Here is an 11,876-nt window from a genome sequence, read left to right on the forward strand (position 1 = left end):
CTCGTTCTCCGGAGCGCCGCTGGTACCGCCCGTTTCCCGCGTGCGCGTGTAAGGCCGGCGGCCGCTCCGGCTCGCGCTCTGCTGCGCCGCGGTGGAGGGCACAGCTCTGTGCCCGCGCGTGGTGGGGAGTCGCCGCGCCCCGGCAAAGCCTGCACGCCAGGTCAGAGGGCAGAAATGCAGCCGGCGTCCGTTTTTTAGCAGGAAGTCATCTAGGTGAACTGACTCAGTTAATCAAAACGAGATTCCTCAGTTTGCAAGCCCGAGTGCAGAACGCAGCTCTCCACCTCTGCCTGCAGACCCGGGACCCCAGGCCACGCGGGGTCACACGCGGGGTCTGTGCGGCGTCCAGAGCCCCTGTGGGTCTTGCTGGGGGACAGCAGCTCCTGGGCCTTCCCCGCTAACCGCCACCGTCGCCTGTGTTACAGAGCGTTCCTTTACCTCGGGCAGAATAACTTCGCCGAAGCCCACCGGTTCTTCACAGAGATCTTAAGGCTGGATCCCGCGAACGCAGTGGTAAGGGCCCCACGCCGCAGACTCTGCCCTCTGCCCGTAGAAACACGCACCCACACACGTGTCAGCAGGGGCCCGCTCTCCAGCCGCTGGGGGACGTGACCCAGCGGGGCCGCCTGAGCTCTGCCCGGCAGCTCTGCGCCACCTCCAGACCGACACGGGCCCGCAGCCGGGAGGGGGGTGGCTGACCCGGTACGTGTGCTCTCCCCAGGCCAACAACAACGCCGCCGTGTGTCTGCTCTACCTGGGCAAGCTCAAGGACTCCCTGCGGCAGCTGGAGGCCATGGTGCAGCAGGACCCCAGGCACTACCTGCACGAGAGCGTCCTCTTCAATCTCACCACCATGTACGAGCTGGAGTCCTCGCGGAGCATGCAGAAGAAACAGTCCCTGCTCGAGGCTGTGGCCAGCAAGGAGGGGGACAGCTTTAACACGCAGTGCCTCAAGCTGGCCTAGCTTACCCCAGCGCACGGCGTCAGCGTGACCCGGTCTTTGAAACTGTCCATGAAACTAATGCATTAATGTGACACGGAGAATCCAATAAAACTGCTACTTGACTGAGGTCTGGGTGCCTGTCTTCCTGATCCCAAGCCACGGCCCAGGCCACAGCTGCCCCGCAGCTGGCTGGCCTTCAGCCCCACAGTCCCTGCAGCTCAGCCACTGTTCATGAACGCAGGCGCCAGGCGAGCTGGTAGACACAGGAAATCCGGGGTCAGCCTCGGGGCCGTTGTTCCTGGAGGCCATCCCGCTTTGCTCATTCCTTCTGGACATCCTCAGAGGACAGCTGGGAGGTGTGGGGGCCCTCTCACCACGCGCCTGTACCGCAGGGGACTTAGAGCAGGGACGAAGCCACCCATGTGCCCCTTGGCCTCCCCACACAGCCGAAACTAAGTGCGTCGGTCTCATTATTCCAAGTCTCCTCTGCCTGATGCCCGCCGAACACCCCTGACAGCCTGGTGGTGGGGAGGCCATCGCCCTTTCTCCCGCAGTTTATACACCCACAGGGAGTGGCTGAGTGGAACAGGAACCAGGAGCATAATCGGGCAAAGGCAGCTCACGTAAAGGGCGGGCGGGCAGGGGCTGGGGGCGGTTTTGAAGCCAGGCACGTGGTTTCCACAGGTGCTTTCATGCCTGAAAGTCGGGCCTTTTGCTTTCACGTTGACAGAGCTATTCCTGCTTTTAAAGAAGTTAAGGTACCTGAACATTTCTTCACTTTATGAGAGAACTCTGACAAGGGTTCTCTAAATATCTAGCTTTAAATATAATTCATTTTAAGGACTGTGATATAAACATCTGCACAAGGCGAAGCCACATTTCTGTTAATTTTTGTAACAGAGAAGAAACACAAAAACACAGCATCTACCAGACAGTCTCAACCCATTTGCTGAAATCTAGATTACGCATTAAAATAGAAGAAAAAAGGTTTTCGCTGCTGGACACAGAAGGTCTCAAAATTTTTCTCTTCAGAAAGAAAAAGAAACTTTTCCAGCCCAGAAAAGCTGGTGATGTAATTAGAAGCCCTTCGTCTCGAGGGTCTTCCTTCAAATCTGCCTTCAGGGGTGAGAGGCCAGGCTGGTTCCTCCGCACAAACCGGGCAGGGCACTGCGGGCATCTCGCGGGAGCTGCCAGTGGCTGACGAGCCTGTGCCTTCCAGGCCGGCGGCTCAGAGCTGTCCCCCGCCAGCTGTGCGCGAACGCGGACGGCAGTGCCCAGGCTCCCCCTAGACACGGGGGTCAGGGTGCCCCAGCCGGCTGGTAAGCCCGAATCGACCCTCCCTCCCCAGCCCCAGCCCAGTCACAGCTGCCGGCGGTGCCCTGACGGTGGGCGCGGGGGAGCTGCTACCTGGCCTCACCCCGGCCACACCTGGAGCCTCTTACAGGCAGCCCCGAGGGCCCTTCGCCTTCCTCTTCTCTCCAGTGCTTGGTGCATTTGCAGACACAGTACTTTTCCTTTGAACAAATGAGCGAGAATAAACCCGGGGCTGCTTGCCGAGCGCCTCCGCCTAGGCGGAACTAAAAACCGAGCTGGAGGGAGTCCCGAACACGCGACGGCGGAGCTCCTGCTGCTCTCCAGCAGCGCCGAGGATTGGAGGGAGGGCCCGTCGCTCTCCAGCAGGAGCACACGGAGTGGACGGAGGGCCTGTCACTCTCCAGCAGGTGCAGCGAGGATTGGAGGGAGGGCCTGTCACTCTCCAGCACGTGCACCGAGGATTGGAGGGAAGGCCCGTCGCTCTCCAGCAAACGCGGAGGATTGGAGGGAGGCCGCCTGTCACTCTCCAGCAGTGCACCAAGGATTGGAGTAAGGGCCGGGAGGGAGGGGAAGGCCTGTCACTCAGCACGTGCAGATTGGAGGGTGGGCCGTCTCTCTCCAGCAAGAGCACAGGAGTGGAGGGAGGGACCATCGCTCTCCAGCAGGAATATCAAGGATCAGAGGGAGGGCCCTTCACTCTCCAGCTCGTGCACCCAGTGGAGGGACGGTCTGTCACTCTCCAGCAGGAACAGGAGGATTGGAGGGAAGGCCTGTCACTCTCCAGCAGGAACAGGAGGATTCGAGGGAAGGCCTGTCACTCTCCAGCAGGAACAGGAGGATTGGAGGGAAGGCCTGTCACTCTCCAGCATGTGCACTCAGGGGTGGAGGGAGTGCCTGGCGCGCTCCGCCCGGAGCACCAGAAGATGGAGGAAGGCTCAGCCGTTCGTTAAGAGCTGCGTGTGAAAACTCGTGATCTCATTTCTTAGCAGCCATTACTGTCACCATGGCTCAGACCGAAATTGGCCTGGCCCGCTCAGGGGCAATGCTGCCTTCTCCCTGTCCTCGTCCGGGACTGGGGAGACGGCCGGACTCACCCGTTGCACACGTCGGCATCTGCTGCATAAATGCCGCCTCGGCCTGTTCGCGGCGTGCGTTCGAGAACGTAGCACCGTTGGCACAACGTTCTGCGGTGACCAAGTTTATAACGTGCAGGCTCGATGGCCGGTAAACCTGGGGCGCAGCTGTCCGGAGCCGCGGAGCCCGACCTCCCCCGCGGGGCGGGTCCCCCCTGCTCTGAATCCGTCCGGTTCTTCCTGGGCCGGTGAACGCCCCGACCCCCACGAGGGCCTGTGGGGTCACCCTGGCAGGAAGCCACAAGCCGCGTCCCGAACCCCGTCCCCACCCGCACGCCGGCAGCCCCGCGCTGGGATGGGCGCCCCGCTGCGCCACGCGTGTTCCAGAACGTGCCCCGTGAAGGGCCGGAGTCGGTATTGGAGGCCCTGTGGGCCACGCGCTGTCCCCGCCGCATGTTCTTTGGTTTGGGGGCGCTGGCAGGACAGCAGGACGCCCCCGCTGCACGCGGCCAGGCCCACGGCCGTGCAGGGCGGCGCCTTCTGCCAGCTCCGGAGGCCCTGAGAGGCCGGTGCCCAGCAGCCCTGGCTCCGGGCCGGCATGGGGCTCAGGCCGGGAGGCCTCACGTGCACTGCAGCCGCACCCGGAACACCGCGGCATCTGCTGCAGGACCCCCAGGGACCAGCTCCTGCAGTCCTGACCCCGAGTCCGCCATCTTCCTAGGGTGTCAGGTGGGTGCAGTCCCTGGCTGACCACCGAGGGTCCCTGAGGCTGCTGGACCAGCGCTGCACACAACTGAAATGCCCGCAACGCCTCCCACCTACGGAAAAGGAACCATCCCCAAAAGACCCTGGGCAACATCCCGAGGGGCACAGCCACAGCGCCGAGCCAGGACCAGCGCGGCCCAAGGTCCCCCAGCGTGCACTGCCCACTGGCACCGCGCTCCGCCAGGAGGACCAGGCAGAGTCCTGCCCACGGCTCAGGTCTACACCGCGCTGCCACCCAGGCTGGGAGCCGCCGCTGAGTGCAGGGCACGTGGCACGTCCTATGTGAGATGTGCTGCTGCAGAGACTTGATGAAACACTTCTAAAAGGTGTTAAAAGTCTCAGTAATAATTTTATATTGAGTACCTGTTAAAATGATAGGAATTTTGGTTACAGCAGATTAAATAAAACATTAAAATTCAGATGCCCTTCAAACGTGTTTAACGTGGCTGCTAGAAAACTTGAAAGTTACATATGTGGAGCCCATTTGTGGCTCGGTCCTGTTTCTATGGGATGATGGTGCCAAAGAACCCAACACGGGAAAGCCCCTGCAGAAGAGCCCTGCTTTGCCGAAGTCGGTGTGTGGCTTTCTGCCCAAGGGTTCCAGGCAGCCATGGCTGCTCTCTGGGGACTAGGCAGACGCTGGCCCTGCCAACCTCACCCTTCAGGGGCATGGGGTATGGGACAGGGTGTTTCCCCTGCTCCATGGCCTTGAAGTGTTGAGTGTCAGTCAGGATTAAAAGCAGTTTTCCCTGGAACAGAGTTCTGGCCGGTGCAGATCCAGAACCACGGAGGCCCCCACAGCTGCTCTGCCGAGGGCCGGAGCGTCTCCCCGCAGCAGGTCAGTCCCACAGCTTCCTTCTGTTTGTGTGGCACTTGCATGTGTCTTTTTTTTCTCCCCCAAATAATTTTCGGGTTTTATTCTTTCCCTTTGACATAGAAGAACACCAGTGCCAAGAGAAAGAAAAGGAAGGCGAGGGTGACAGGAGCCTCTTCCATTCCCACCCCTTCCCACGCGGCCTTTCACTTAAGGCTCATTTCAACTCCAGGCGGGTTTACAGGAAAGAATGTGGAGATCAGAAATGTTGTGTAACTTCCAAAGACTCACAGTTTAACGTGAGAGAGGGAGGGATTCCAATCCAAATCTAACGCTGAAGCCCACAGCGGTGCCACGGATCTGTGCTGCCTTTTCACATACCGTGTGCTGCTTGGCACTGGGGAGCTGAGATTGCAGGCTGGCTGGACCCGCCGATGGGCTGCCTCGGGCGTGCTCTGGGCTCCAGTGCAGCACCCATGGGCACACGCTTACACATGCGCTCACACGTGGACTGCGCTCACCTGTGCCAATTCCTTTCCGCCTCGAGGTTTTCCTTTATTGGACCTGGACCCCAATTACAGGCAGCCTGTTCCCGCATCGCCCACCCTTGTCTGTGGGAGGCCATCTCTGGGCCCACTGAGGCATCATCCTGCCAGCGCAGCCAGCCAGGCGCCCCAGCCTCACTCCCCTCGACCCCAGGGCCCTAAGGCACTGCCCACCGAGACGATCCCCTTGACCTCCATCCCAGCTCCTCCTGGCAGCCCTACCACCCACTTCTTGAATGCCCACAGTGAGCCCGGGGTCCTGCTGCCTGTGCAGTGGGCCTGGCGCGTCTCCCTAAAGCCCCTAGCTGGCTTGGCCTCTGTCTCAGCTTCCACCTGCTGCCTGGTGTCAGGGGACTCTGCCAGCTCCCATGGCATGCTGAGCTGGACAGTCAGCAAACTGCACCCCTGACCCCTCAGCCACTACAGTAAACTCACTCCAACACCAGCGCTGCTGGAGTTCACATCCAGTGGATGGAGTGTATTCTCTGCACCCCAGGGCCCCTCACACCTGCCAGGAGGAAGCATGGCCCTGGCTCCTTGGGTAGACTGTGGGGAGGCCCCAGGATTCAGGGAGGCCCTAGGCTGTGGAGAGACCCCTGCTGGGGACAGAGGCCAGGCTGGGGGAAGACATCAGGCTGCGAATGAGAAACTGTGGCTGTTTCCCGAGGCTGCCGTAAGACGCACATAAGTGTGAGAGCACAGAACTGATTCCCTCCCTGTTCTGGAGGCTGCTGTCAGGGGGACAGTCCTAGAGAGGCTCCTTCCTCTCCTCTTCCAGCCTCGGGGGGTCCCTGCTGCCCTTGGCTTGTGGCCGTATCACTCCAGCCTCTCCTCTGTGGCCACACGGCCTCCTCTGTGTGCCGAATCTCTCGTGGAGCCACTTGAGCTGGTGTTTGGGCCCCGGTGATCCAGGATCAGCTAATCTGAAGAGCCTCAAGCTAACCACATCTGCAAGGCCCTTTTTCCAGAACAGGTCACGTGCACAGGTCCCAGGGCTTAGGATGGGGACGTGACTTTGGGAATGATCAGAGGCCGACCACAGACGCCCACTGAGGAGCCTACTGAGGCTGCTGTAACGAGGTGCCCCATCTGCCCTAGCGTCCATGTATTTTCCTGCCTGCTCCATTTAAATGTGGGCAGCTTAAAACAGAAATGCATCTTCTCACAGTTCAGGCGGCCAGAAGGCTGTGAGCGAGCTGCGGGCAGGCTGTGATCTCTGGAGGTTCTGCAGCGGCGTCTCCCGGGCCTCTCTCCACGGTGGCCGTGGCAGTCCTTGGTGGCCCTGGCTTGCGGTGGCATGGCCCCAGTCTCCGGCGTCTCTGTCTTCTAGTCCTGTGGAGACGCGAGTCTTTGGGTCTAGGGCCCACCCTCGTCCAGGAGGATTTCATCTGAAACTCCTATTTCATTACATCTGCAGACACCATTTCCAAAAAAGTCACGTTCCGAGGTTCTGAGCAGACGTGAACTTTTGGTGGGTGTTATTTGAGACCTTCCATCTCACAGACAGGCTCTCATGGACTCCTCACCTCAACCCTGCTCTGCGGCTACATGACATCTCGCTTTACAGACAGGGAAACTGAGGCACAGAGAGCTTGAAGAAACTGCCCAAGGCCACACAGCTGCTGGAGTAGCAGAACTGGGGTGAGTCAGCCATCTGAGCCTTCATCTACACGGACACCTCCCTGCCCAAGCATCCATGGAGGGCTCCTTCCTGCATCTCTCCACACCCCGAGCTCACAGGGACATCTCTCTGCGGAGGCAGAGCAAGTGATGCTCTCCTGGGGCCTCTGTCCTGTGACCTCTGGGGCCAGCTTTGAGGTCACGATGGGTGGCCGTGGCCCGAAGTCCTCCTCAGCAGCAGCAGCAGGACAGGCCTCCGGAGAGGGTGCCTCTGTTTCTGCCCCTGCCAGTGGCATCCCTGTGTCCTTGGGGACCGTCCCTCCACATTCTTCAGAGGCAATCAATAAAGCCGGGCGTCAAGGAGCCTTGAGGAGTGATTAGCAATGGAGCAGGCTGGATCCACAGACGCTGGGGCAGACCGTATTGATTCCATCGACTTGCCCTCTGCCAGGCTGTCGTGTAACTCCGATGAAATCCTATTTGGATTTTAGAATGGGTGGGTTTTTCTGAACAGTTGGTGCAAACTAAACACGAGCATTTTTAACATGGAAAATGAAAAACATTAAACCGTAATAATAAAGGCAGGCAGGCAGGCGAGCATGTCGTGGGGAGTGTGGCTTCAGCGGAAAAGCAAGCTCCGCCCCAGAACCACTGCGACCAGCTCTGCTCACGCCAGGGACAGACCGCGGTGGGAGCACAGTCTCCTGCTGCCAGCACCCCAGCCCAGCTCCTCCAGCCCCACTGACCTGGGCGCTGTCTTCATGCCTGGATGCTTCCAGTGCGCTGCCCCCACTGCATTTAAGAGAACGTTTTGAAAAATCATCACTTTCCAAGGCAGGAAACAGCAGAACATGGAATGATTCAGGAGCAGCACCTGCTCCCAGGGTGTCCCAGATGTTCTCTGCAACCTGCCATGGCTGGACTGCAGGCCTCAGCCCCATGGGCATAGCCAGGTGGTCACAGCAAATCTGGTCAGGGCAGGACAGGGGTCAGTGAGCCCACAGTGACCTGCCTCAGCCATCCACCCGACCCCTCTCTCTAAGCAGCTGTCTCACCCGGAGCCCCTGGACCCCTCCCCTGGCCATAACGCTGCTCCATCCTCTGCTCCCCTCACTGGAGTGTGGCATCCTAAGGACCCAACTGCCACTTTCTTATGCATTTTGGCACTCAGGTGACAAAAGCAGCTCTCCCAGGGGGCTTGTGGGATGAGTTTCACTGAGAGACACAGTGCATAGAAGAGCTTCCCACATCACAGCAGGCAGAGCACTCGGGAGCCCTGACCCAGCCCACAGGGCATCGCAGCAGTGCTAGTGACTCACTGCGGTAGGAGGCGGGTGAGGCCCAGAAGTCCCTCCTGGTCACTTGCAATGGGGTAGAGATGTTTTCAAAACCTAGAAAGACAGGGTTCTCTACCAGAGTAATAAAGGCGGAATGAAGTTCAAGCCTTGTCTGTCCCATAGTTGTGCAAATGTCCACTGTGCTAACCTCACAAGCTCCATTTTTACTTTGGGCAAGCAGGATTTGTGGCGTGAGATAAATTGACCTGAACATGCTCCGGCAGTGGCCTGAGCACCGCAGACCTTTGCCGACAGCCACACCTGCACTGCACAATCCCGTACCCGTCAGAGCCGCTGGCCCGGGTCTGCTCCCACAGACCCTCTCCTGGAGCCTTAGGGACCAGGGCTGGTGGCTGAAGTCACTGCCCTGTGTAGTGGAAGAAGTGAGTCTCTGAGATTCTGACACTGTGTCCCACCATGAGCAGACGTCCTGTTGGCAGTAGAGTAAAGCCATTTGCGGAAAGGCACAGGCACTGCCCAAGGGTGGCTGCCTCTGCCTCAGGAGCCCCCAGAGCAGGAGCCCCCAGAGCAGGAGTCCCCAGGGCAGGAGTCCCCAGGCCCAGGCTCCTCCACATTGAGCTTCTGGCGCTTGCAACAAAAAGAGCCCCAGTTAACACAGAAGAGATCGTGTCACAACGTTTCAAAGCAGAGTCGGACTCCTGGGCAAACAGGAATGGCAATTCTAGGCAAAGCCCCAGGTGGACAGGGAGCCAGAGCCCTCCCTCCCGGGGCTGCTCCCAGGGCCTCCCGGGGCTCGTGGACTCTGCAGGTTCCCTGGGACTAGAAGTCCTGCTTCCGAGTCCCTTTAACCTGCTCAGTAACTGAGTGTACCCCAGGAGCCGGGTGCCCTGGGCACCGTGCAGGATGGGACAGCAGGCTGGCAGCCTCTGCCCTGCGGGTGGGCAGAGCCTGAGGGGCGGGAACAGAATGCACCCCCCGCTGCAATACCTCCAGCCTGCCTGTCCTCCCCTATCCACTCCGAGGCCTTACAACAGGAACATACCTTCTCGCCTGCGGTCTCTGGGTTAGCTGGGCAGTGCCAGGGCTCTCCTGAGGTTGCCCTCAAGGTGATGGCTGGGGCTGCATCATCTGAAGGCTCGACTGGGGCTGGAGAACCTTTCACACACCTGGCGGGCCAGCAGCACTGTGAGCAGAGACCTTCCCAGAGAGCTGCGTGAGCGTGCCGGCAGCCAGCTTCCCCAGCACGCAGTATCCGAAGCCAAGCAGGAAACCATATGTCAACAGAGGCCACCCACGGCCACCTCAGCCACTTCCTATTCATTAGAAGCAAGTGAGCAAGAGAGACCATGCTGAGGGGGAGGAGAGAAGGAGGGAGAGCGTCAGAAACGGGTGGGTGTATTTTTAAAAGCAACACAATTTTTTTTTTAATTGCTGTCATTTCACTGGATTTGGGGCACTGGGGAGACCGGCCCACGTCTTCTCCCCAGCGATCCAGATTTCTGTCATGTGCTGATCTTAACGTCTACTTTTCAGAAAGGGGAGAGAAACTCTCTCCAGCTTCTTCCGGAAGTCCGTCCCAATATTCATCGGGTGCTTTTACGTAATGCCAGAAAAACTCCAGGCCCGCCCTGGGGATAGCTCTGGGCCCCACGTGTGGTTGCACACACACGGAACTTCACATTGCGCTGCTGACAGGTACCACCTGGGGAAGAGCTTGCTGGGGTCAGCGAACCTAAGCACAGCCCCCGCGGCCTCCAGCCGCTCCTGGCACCATGGCTGTCCCGCGAGGGCACATGCAGACTCCCACCCTTACAGAACCTGTTAATGCATCAGTTCACACGCCAGCTTTCCTCAGAGCATGCACTGTACAGACACAGGCCTGGAGCATCAGCTGGGAGCTTGTCATCCACAGACACTTAGAGGGGCAAAAATCCCCACCTGTCACTCAGCTCCAAGAGTCAGAGACCCCCCAGACTGCAAGGTTCAGGGAAGGAGCCCTGTGCTGCAGGCCCCTCAGCCACCTCCCTTCCATCTCCGGGGGACTGAAGACCTCAAGGTGCAGGCCCCAGGAGGCCCTGGAGAGCCTCTGTTTCCCCCTTATGGTAACTGAGCCAGCCCCTGCTGTCAGCACTGCTGACCGGTCAGGCCATCCCAGGGCCATCGCTGGCCAGTGGCCCTGCACGTGCATGCTCCCGGGTGGCACCCAGGACCAGAGATCCCCTAATGAATTTCTTGCTGCACCTAGGCTGAGTCGGGGGACTGCACGTGCTCTCCTGCGTCTCTGCTGGGAGCTCCCCATGAGACCCATGCTGTACCTGCTGTGTGTCTGTGACCCGCTTCTGTGACACCCTGGTTCCAGACTTTATTTTCAGTCTCAACACACACATAAAAAGAGATGTGAGCAAAGGGCTGGGTACAGTGCCTCAGACCTATAATCCCAGCACTATGGAATTATGGGAGGCCAAGGTAGGCCGATCATCTGAGGTCAGGAGTTCGAGACCAGCCTGACTAACATGGAGAAAGCTCGTCTCTACTAAAAGTACAAAATTAGCTGGCCGTGGTGGTAGACACCGGTAAGCCCAGCTACTCGGGAGGCTGAGGCAGTAGAATCCCTTGAACCCGGGAGGCAGAGGTTGCAGTGAGCCAAGATCACACCACTGCACTCCAGCCTGGGCAACAAGAGCAAAACTCCATCTCAAAAAAAAAAAAAAGAGAGAGAGAGAGAGATGTGTACAAAGGGACTCTCCGGATGAACTGGCTGCACAGCCCCATTCATCGCCAGCGCTGGCCCCGCGTCCGGCACACGGGAGGCAAGCCCTTCTCAGATATCAGACGCACAGCGCGCCCAGCATCTTCATCAGAGAATGAGGGAGAAAAGAAACCCCCAAAGAGTCTCCTGAGAGCGTTGCTGGAAAGAGCCCAGCTCGCTGGCCGTGCACCTGCAGCTACTGGCCTCGGCCCAGCCGCATCCCTGAGTCCTCCCACACGGCTGGCAGGCGCTCCCTCCACTGGCCCTCGAAGTGCTCACGGGCTGCAGGTCCTCCCTTGAGATTCAGAAAGTACCTGCTGCTCAGCCCCTGTACACACCTGTCAGTGCTCAGGGCCACTCACGTCAAGGCCGCCTCCAGGGGCTCCTGGTTCTCCCTGGGATGAGGGATGGGGCGGCGGTGCCACGTGGGGACCCCCGGCAGCTGTGGGCAGGAGAGGCTGGGCTGGCCGGACACCCTGCAGAAATCGCAGGGCGGAGTCTTCTCCAACAGGCAGAACGGCCACCGGCCTGTTTCTTGCATCTTGTCTTTCTCGCTTTGTTTCCTTGCCAGGTTCTAAAATGAGGACGCATTCGGCGCCACCCCTGCCTAACTCCGCGGTCCCCTCCTTCGGGAGATCCCAGAGCGCCTCACCCCCAGGCCCGCGAGCACGTCCTTCCGCTTCCACCCTCACATCTTTCCAATGCGAGATTTTCTTTTTGAATTAAGTTTTTGCTTGTTTGATTTTTGGGGTTTT

At 59.4% G+C, this 11,876-nt stretch overlaps 1 protein-coding gene across 2 annotated transcripts in view; it reads left to right on the forward strand.

Annotated features, from left to right (window-relative positions):
* Positions 1-1,069, forward strand: part of TRAPPC12 (trafficking protein particle complex subunit 12) — a 92,881-nt gene extending 91,812 nt beyond the window's left edge. For both annotated transcript variants that reach the window (XM_039462255.2, XM_039462259.2), the window contains exons 11-12: positions 426-513; positions 722-1,069. In XM_039462255.2, the coding sequence (XP_039318189.1) occupies positions 426-513; positions 722-964 (331 nt within the window). In that variant the 3' untranslated portion in view covers positions 965-1,069. The remainder of the gene's footprint in view (positions 1-425; positions 514-721) is intronic.
* Positions 1,070-11,876: the final 10,807 nt, after the last annotated feature.

The sequence above is a fragment of the Saimiri boliviensis genome, chromosome 1, assembly GCF_048565385.1.
Source record: "Saimiri boliviensis isolate mSaiBol1 chromosome 1, mSaiBol1.pri, whole genome shotgun sequence".
Lineage (NCBI taxonomy): Eukaryota > Metazoa > Chordata > Mammalia > Primates > Cebidae > Saimiri > Saimiri boliviensis.